This window comes from Coenobita brevimanus, chromosome 18 (assembly GCF_032717465.1).
Source record: "Coenobita brevimanus isolate Jiangsu-jjx chromosome 18, ASM3271746v2, whole genome shotgun sequence".
In the NCBI taxonomy this organism is placed as follows: domain Eukaryota; kingdom Metazoa; phylum Arthropoda; class Malacostraca; order Decapoda; family Coenobitidae; genus Coenobita; species Coenobita brevimanus.
This window is the reverse complement of record NC_136971.1, coordinates 39,593,831-39,602,917: the sequence shown is the minus strand read 5'-3', so window position 1 is coordinate 39,602,917 and position 9,087 is coordinate 39,593,831. Positions and strand designations below refer to the sequence as shown.

Sequence of the window (9,087 nt, the reverse complement as noted above, 5' to 3'; positions counted from 1 at the left end):
GCACCCTCTCTACTGATCCCTTATCCCTGAGGTCACACTCTATGACCTCATCTGGGTATTTTCTTTTTTTATACTGTCTGATACACTGCCATACTGAACAACTTCTACCTACCAGATTTCATTTAGTCCCCGAACTGCTTCTCTTTGGAACTCACTTTCCCAGAATACTTTCCCCAAAACCTCAACCTACAGTAGTTCAAGTCCAAGTGTTATAGATTTTTTATGAATGGAGGACACTTGTTATCTGGTATATGGATTCTTTTTTTTTTTTTCCTACCTCTGTTTATCTTCCGTATAAAAATAAATAAATAAATACACTGCTTAGGAAAAGGTATTTGGGAGCTTCCTCAACTGACGAGAATGACTCAAATGACTAGAAAAAAAAAATCCTAGAAAAAAAACTAGAAAAAAAAACTTCCTCAAATAACTAGAAAACAAAGTGATACTGGCCACCAAACCGTTAATCCATTAACCATTAATTAATGGTTAACTTTTTTGTTAATGTGTGGCTTTTAAGTTAACTGTGAAAATCAATATAGTATTGGACTAATTAACTTCCATTATACAGTATTGAACTCAAGTCCATTAAGCCCAAAATATAAGATAACCAGTTACACGTCTGTTTTATTTATTTTAGCCTAGCCATGGCTGCAGACACAGCCCAATTTTGTGCGTCATATGAGACTGAGTTTTGTGTGTGTGTGTGTGTGTGTGTGTGTGTGTGTGTGTGTGTGTGTGTGTGTGTGTGTGTGTGTGTGTGTGTGTGTGTGTGTGCGCGTGCGTGCGTGCGTGCATGTGTGCGTGTGTGTGGGGGTGGGTGCGGGTGTGGGTGTGTGTATTGTGGCTTTGTTGCATCAGATAACAAAGGCTCTTTCCCTCTTTGGTCTTTGCTAACTGCCAATAACATCCACGGCTTCACAATTCATCTACAACCCAACATACATTCTACCGCATTTCCATCTTCTGTGTGTGTTTGGTATATTATATTCTCTTACGTATATCTATACAGGTAACATTCAACATTTGATAAACTTTATCAAGCTTCTATTATTTTCAGATTTTCAAAAGACACTTGTGTGATTTTGATTTTTGTAAGTCATCATGGCATAATGGCATCCCAAGAACTTGAATCTGTTGACACTGACGACATTGTTGTGGTTGAAACTGTCAGCGCCACTGGACCTCAGCAGGAGCAGGCTCAGAACGCCTGGCCCCACCTGGACCACTACTTCTTGTTCAAGTCAAGGGAAGGAGACAAGGTGATGTTCAAGTGCAAGCTGTGCCTGTACAAGGCTGTGCCAGTCAAGGGACACATGACAAGCCTCAACAACCTCAAGCAGCTTGAGGAGGTCAAGGCAGGTTCATCTCGTGGCAAAGCACTCCGGTATTACCCAGTTTGTTGTCACCTCTGCTGCCAAGAAAGCATGCCAGCCTTTCCTAACTCTAAAGCAACAAAACTATAGTTTGGTTTCCAAAGCCCTGGGAAAAGACCCAGAAAGGATTACTTTATACTTCTGGCACTTTTTAGGTGGTTTTAAGGCAAAAAAAAACAAGATTTTTTTTTTTTTATAATACATATTAACATTTAACTGTTTATCAATAACTTCCGTGACATTTTTAACTAATTAACTGATTAACGGTTATGGAAGTTAACTTTTCGGTTAACAGATTAATGGTTAACGAAATGAACCATTTGATTAACGATGGCCACCTCTGACTAGGACACAGCGAGTCACCTGTACCTGCTTGGCCAGGGTGAGTGATGACAGGAGAGACCAACACTGATACACCTTCCTTGATCATAGCAACACGGTCCTGAAAAAAGAAAGAAATCATCACCACCACCATCACTTTCACCATCATCACTGTTGTGCGTTCTCCGATTGAATACTGTTCACCACTGTGGAGTGGATGTGGAGAGGTTGCATTGAGGCAGTTGGACAAAATTCAAAATAAAGCCATTAGATTAATCAATAATCCTGCCATAACGCAGGACCTTCCTCCGTTATCAGTAGGTAGAGATGTTGGTTCTTTAGCATTATTTTATCGATATTTTTACCGTAAGTGCTGTAACGAACTGGCTTCAATTGTGCCTCCCCTTCACATTTTCTCCCGAAATACTTGGGCAGCTGGGAACGCCCATGAACTCACACTCTCTCCCCCACAATGCAGAGCCTCTGCTTATCAAAATTCATTTATCCCCAGAACTACTACTCTCTGGAATTCACTTCCTGGGAGTTGCTTCCCACATACATTTAATCCCCTTAGTTTTAAATCCAACTGTTATAAGTATTATATGAATGGAGGATGCCTTCAGGCACATGGACTTATTTTGTTTTTTCCTTTGTTTTTCCTTCCTCCAATCATTATACAATTAAGAAAAAAAAATCTTCACCACAATCACTGTCACCATCATTATCCATGTCTGTATCATCGCCACCATCACTTTCACCATCACTGCTGTCATCATCATCATCTTCACCACAATCACTGTCACCATCATCATCATCATCACTGTTTTCATCATCATCATCAATCATCACTATGACCATCATCATTCTCATTATCATCATCACCATCATCATCATCCAGACCTACTTTCCAACCCTAGGATGGTGTGAGTTAGGGTACTGAGCCAGAAATAACTCTACAGAATGAGAAACTAAAGCCTAACCAGTTGAATGGGCCACACACTCACTCCCTCACCATTCCAGACCCTGGAATCCTGACTCCACCTCACAAACATCCACACTTAAATGCTTCATATTGTATCATTAATATCCTGTACATCTAAGTAGTCAAGATGGAAAGATGGTTATTTTATGCTGTGAGCAGCCAGACTGACAAATGAGGAAGTAAAGGAGAATTGTGGTGTTGATGTGGTTGAAAGTGTTAAGAGAAATACTCTGAGATGGTTTGGCTATGTGGAGAGGATGGACAATGAGAGACTGACTAGAAGAGTGCATGTGAATGAGGCAGAAGGGGAGACCAAGAATGAGATGGAAGGATGGAGTGGAATGGATGGGGAATGAGAGACTGACTAGAAGAGTGAATGTGAGTGAAGTGGAGGGGAAGAGAGGAAGGGGGAGACCAAGAATGAGGAGAGGGATGGAGTGGCGAGGATGGACAATGAGAGACTAACTAGAAGAGTGCATGTGAGTGAGGTGGAAGGGGAGACCAAGAATGACATGGAATGATGGAGTGGAAAGGATGGGGAATGAGAGACTGACTAGAAGATGAATGTGAGTGAGATGGGAGGGGAGATCAAGGATGAGATGGAAAGATGGAGTGGAGAGGATGGAGAATAAGAGACTGACAGGAAGAGTACATGTGAATGAGGTGGAGGGGGAGACCAAGAATGAGATGGAGGGATGGAATGGAGAGAGATATGAGAGAGGAGGGATGTGGGTTGGAGGGAGGGCAGGGGACAGGGCAACATGGAGGCAATTTGTTAGTGGCCACCCCTTACAGGAATAAGGTGCCTTGCAACAGATAGATAGATAGAGACAGAGAGATAGAAGAATAGATAAAGTGATCAGATAGAGACATACCTGACACAATATATAGCAGACTGAGTGTGGAGATACCAGGCCATTCTCCAAAAGTGTTTATAGGAGCTGCAAGCCAGGACTGCTGCAGTGCTTGTTGCCCACCACACTGTAAAATAGAAAGGCACGATAATGGTGATGATGATGATGATGATGATGATAATAATAATAATAATAATAATAACAATAATAATAATAATAATTCATCCATCTATGTGGAGCATAGGAGCCCGGGGTTAGACAAGTTGGTCCTGACATTTAAGATGAGAGTGACCAGCCTCAATAATAATAATAATAATAACAATAATAATAATAATAATAATACAGGATATACATCAAGGTACATCATGAGAGTCCAACAACTATTGGACCTCAAAGCTGTGATCACTGGCCACACTGGTTTTCTATTTAATGAACCCTATGCACATCCACCCACACCAAGAATGAGTGAAGAGTGAGTTATGTATTATTCTAACTTTGGGACGGTCCCCACAAAGTGTGCAAACAAATGTCAAGTGGCAGTATTTGGTCATCATCATCATATGGACCTCCTTTCCAACCCTAGGGCAGGGTGAGGAGTAGCAATGTCCAGACAGCCAAAATTTGTCCAGTCCAATGGGCCATGCTTCCATTCACTCATCATTCAAGCCCCCGGAATCATGGCTCTATCGCAAGGGTTTTCAACCTGGGGTACGCGTACCCCAGGGGGTACGCAAAGGGTCTGTCAGGGGGTACGCGCTCTCCACGCGTCGGTTGGGTAGGGGCCCGGCTGCCTGACTTGTACTGTACGCGTACCGGACAGAGAGAGTTGCGCGAGGTGTTGCTGGGAACGCACCAGTCACCACCCAACAGCCGTGGAATTGAGATTGACTGGTGTTGCTGTTTTTTGGCAGGTTGGTCTCTTTGTGGCTACTTTCTTTGCTGATATTAATATCGGAATGCTGTGTCTTTTTCAATAACATTATTATCGCAAACTGCATATTGTTGGCAAGTATAATATTGTTAAGTAACCCTGACTTATTCTTAATGGAAATGGTTGATGAAATAGAAAACATTACACAGCATTTCGTATGACCTAAGTGGTGGTGTGCAAACGATTTACTATAGCGGCGATGTGTAGTCACGATGTAAGATCACCTTAACTTAAGTGTGATGCGTGGTGTGACTGTGTGACATGACTGGGTGTGATGTGGAGTATCAGAGTACGGTTTGGCCAGAGCTTGGTAGTTGTGTGATGTGTCAAGTGTGTGGATGTGAGTGATGTGGGGCATTGTGTACTTATGTGATAATATAATCGTGTGCTAATATAATATTTTTTTGCTTGCGTTAGCATGAAAAATCACGTAGTTATTTCCTTTCCAGTTGTCTGTTTCTATGCAATTAATTGAATATACGTGATAAGTTATGCCACTTGAGGAGTAATTTTCGTAATTTCTTACACCGTGTAGTGTAGTTTAACTTTCACGTTTGCCGTGGTCTGATTATGAGTCGTATAGTTTATTTGTCGTTATTAGCATTTTACAGCAAACTTTTGTATATTCGGGTCCCATATTTTTTATTTAATGTTGATTCTTTTTTTTGCGATAGTAAATTGGGTAACGAACTTTTTTTTCACTGCACAATTTATGTTGTTAAAGATGTTTCTTGATAATACATTGCAATGCGGTAATATATATAACAAAACCCCATAAAATGCTTATATTTTTTTTCAGTGTAGACTGCAATAGCATAGCTGACATGGAGGCTCAGAAGAAAAAACGACGCTACAGTGAGGAGTATATAAGGTTTGGATTCACAGTCATCATTAAAGATGGAACTGAAATGCCTCAGTGTGTCATCTGTGCCAAAGTACTGTCTCCAGCAGCCATGAAACCAAGCTTGCTCCAACGACATTTGCACGGTTGTCACCAAGACCTGAAAGGAAAAGATGTGGACTATTTTAAGCGCAGAGAAACCATGCTAAACCGCTCAAAACTGGATCACTCAGGCAGTTTTCATCAGTCAAATAAAGCTGCTCTTCATGCTTCGTATGTAGTTGCACTGAAAATTGCTCAGCAGAAGAAACCTCACTCCACTGGGGAGACGCTGGTCATGCCATGTACCAAAGAAATAGTTAGGATTATGCTGGGGGAACAACATGCTAAAAAGCTTGACACTGTGCCGTTGTCAGATAACACTGTTCAGCGACGTATATCTGACATGTCCACAGATATCAAAGACCAGGTGGTTTCTGAGATAAAAACAGCACCCCTAGGGATATTTGCTCTCCACTTGGATGAAACGACTGACGTAAATAATTGTGCTCAGTTGCTGGTATTCACGAGATACATCAAAGATGATGATTTTAAGGAAGACTTTCTTTTTTGTCACCCTCTCGAATCTTCAACTACTAATGCAGATATTTTTGAGCTAGTTAATTCTTTCTTTGAAGGTGAGGGACTACACTGGGAAAACTTATGTGGTTGCACAACAGATGGAGCTCCTGCAATGTTAGGCAGTCAATCAGGATTTAAAACAAGGGTTAAAGCTATTAACAGCAAGGTCAAACATATACACTGCATGATACACAGGCAGGCTTTAGCAGCCAAGACACTGCCCACTGAGCTCAAGGAGGTGCTTGATGACACGGTAAAGATGGTCAACTTCGTAAAGTCAAGTGCTCTCAATTCTAGACTATTTAGGCTTCTATGCTCAGATTTAGATTCTGTTCATGAAACACTCCTATATCACACGGAGGTTCGATGGTTATCTCGTGGAAATGTTGTCAAAAGAGTGTTTGAGTTAAAGGACGAGCTGGGATTGTTCTTTAGCTGTAATGACAAGAAGGTAACTCAGGTTTATCTTGCGAAACTGAATGATCCAAAGTGGATCACTGGTCTTGCCTATATTGTTGACATATTTTCACGCCTAAATATTATGAACAAATCTTTGCAAGGAGCTGATGCTGTTGTCACTGACGCTGTTGACAAATTGAAGAGTTTTCAGATGAAGCTGAAAGTGTGGGAGGCAAAAGTAAAGAAAGGAAATTTTGAGATGTTTGAGGCACTTGCTGAGAGGCAAGACATATCAGACCAGATGGTAAACTTAATAGTGGATCACCTTGCCTCACTGCAAAGTGAAATGAAGAGATACTTTCCTGATGTGTCTGAAGGAATCTTGAAGCTAATTAGAGACCCTTTCCATACAGATGTTGCTTCTGTCAATGATGAGATTCAGGAAGAGTTTATTGACTTTGTGAATGACTCCAGTGCTAGTGATCTATTTGAGAAAGAGTCTTCTTTAGTCAGGTTCTGGTGTAAAATATCCAAGTCATATCCACATGTCGCAGAGGAGCCTCTTCGTTCTCTGTTACTTTTCCCATCAACATATTTGTGTGAAACTGGGTTTTCCAGCTTACTTGTCATAAAATCAAAACTAAGGTCTCGACTGAATGTGGAAGCTGACCTTAGATGTGCTTTAGCAAAAACTGCTCCTCGGCTGACTAAGCTAGTTGATGAAAAACAGTTTCAGCCATCTCATTAACTTCCTTTGCAACTCATGCAATAATAATGTATTTTGTTTTTACATCTCAGGCAAATAAACACAATGGAATGTTTATCTGAGTTATTGTTGTCCACTTTATACAAAGTGAAGGGGGTACATTACTGACATTAAAAATACCAGAAGGGGTACGTGGGGATAAAAAGGTTGAAAACCCCTGCTCTATCGGATATGCCAAAAGCATTCACCAAGTTCTGTAGCTTTACATAAACGTATCTAATAGAGTTAATGGGCCACGCTTCCATTCACTCATCATTCAAGCCCCCAGAATCCTGGCTCTATCAGATACACCAAAAGTATTCACCACGTTCCGTAGCTTCACATAAACGTATCCAATAGAGCGGTATTTGGCAAATATTAAATTCCAGACAACTACGGCAATGGCAGCCTTAAAAAAAAAAAAAAAAAAAAACACTACTCTTTCTCAGAAATAAGATACTAATGTAGATATGGACGCCAACTCCAATGAACTCATTAGTGAATTGATTGTGTGTAAGGGACTGCTGGACACAAAAAAAATTTATGCAAATGCAAACAGCCTGTCAAAAATATTCTTTCATGTGTGTGATGTTTTTTGTTAATGAGCATTTCAGTGATGAGTGGTCTCTGCTCTTGGCAAATCTCATAAGTTTACCAAGACATGTAGAATAGCCACGATGGTTACGTTACAATTTTGACCCATGACTGAGTTAGGCTGGCCAGCTAGGTAGCAGAAGACACTCTGGAAGTCCCTCATTAGCACAACAGCAAGAAAATGGCTAACCAAATTAGGCTTTTACTTGTGTATTAGTTATACAAATACATGCTATTGCCATTATATACATATAAATAAAGAAAGAAGTGCATGTTAGAAAATAATAAACATCGATCACTGTAATGGGTAATTCACCATACCTCCCATTCTGTTAAACAGAACATGCTGTCTGACTTAAGGTTTTACAGTAGAAAATTTTCATGAAATACATAAAACATTACGAGAGTGGAACCAGTTAATGAATATGTGAGACTGTCTCGCTGGAAGTGGCTGGGGCACATATACAGAAAAGAAGGTAGTTTAATACAGGATGTGCCAGAGTGGATTGCTAGAGGAAGAAGAGGTAGAGGTAGGCCGAGGGAAACCTGGTTGAGGACAATGAAAAAGGAAGCAGGAGAGGAGTGTTGGTGGGACCTGAAGGAGATGGCAAGAGACAAATATTAGTGGAGAGAGTTCATTGAGGCCCTATGCATCCCGTGGGGTGTCACAGGAAATGATTGATTGATTGATTGATTGACATAAAACATCTCTCTTCAGCTGCTGCCTCTGGCCTTTAAGTAAACAGTATATTTAAGTGAAGTAAATATGGAGGCTAAGGGACTGACAAGAGAGCGAGCTGGCTGGATGAATTTTGTGCAGAGAAGCACATGACCAGGGATATAACACCCTTTGTTAAAGTGACAGCGTTCAGACTGGCTCTATTGGATAAGTATATGTGAAGCTACAGAATGTGGTGAATTTTTTTTTGGCTTATCAGATGGAGCCAGGATTCTGTGGGCTTGAATGATGAGTGAATGGAAGTGTGCCTCATTGAACTGGGCAAACTTTGGCTGTCTGGATGCTGCTACTCCTCACCCCACCCTACGGTGCGAAAGGAAGTCCGGATGATGATGATGATGATGATGATGAAATATGGAAGAATAAAGAAGGTAATAACTTATTCCATTATTTAGCAAGTGAAAATATTAAAATACTAAATAAAAAATATATATAATAAAACAGGTATTGATGCTGAAGAATTAAAATGTGATGAACAGAAATAAATGCTGCCCCACAATGGGCATGACCTCAGTTGTAGATGTTATACAACTCATGAAACAAGTCTTCACATGTCACAGTACTGAATGGTGGATAAATAAATGTGAAGGCCAATAACACATGCACCTCACTGATTTGTATTCCTACTGGACCATTTCCTGACTTAATTTCACGATGTTACTCACATGCCTGTGATGGAGAATAGGG

The 9,087-nt window shown here is 40.7% G+C and overlaps 1 protein-coding gene across 1 annotated transcript; it reads left to right on the top strand.

The window, feature by feature from the left end:
* Positions 1-1,109: 1,109 nt before the first annotated feature.
* Positions 1,110-7,070, top strand: LOC145391479 (protein FAM200C-like). Its single transcript, XM_080266090.1, has 2 exons — positions 1,110-1,384; positions 5,261-7,070. The coding sequence occupies exons 1-2, from the start codon at positions 1,110-1,112 to the stop codon at positions 7,068-7,070; spliced, it is 2,085 nt and encodes a 694-aa protein (XP_080122216.1).
* The last annotated feature ends 2,017 nt before the right edge of the window (positions 7,071-9,087 follow it).

Coding starts and splice junctions, on each gene's coding strand:
- LOC145391479 (XM_080266090.1), top strand. CDS start 1,110: ATGGCATCCCAAGAACTTGAATCTGTTGACACTGACGACATTGTTGTG. Junction 1,385..5,260: donor TCTCGTGGCAAAGCACTCCG/GTATTACCCAGT, acceptor ATTTTTTTTCAG/TGTAGACTGCAATAGCATAG.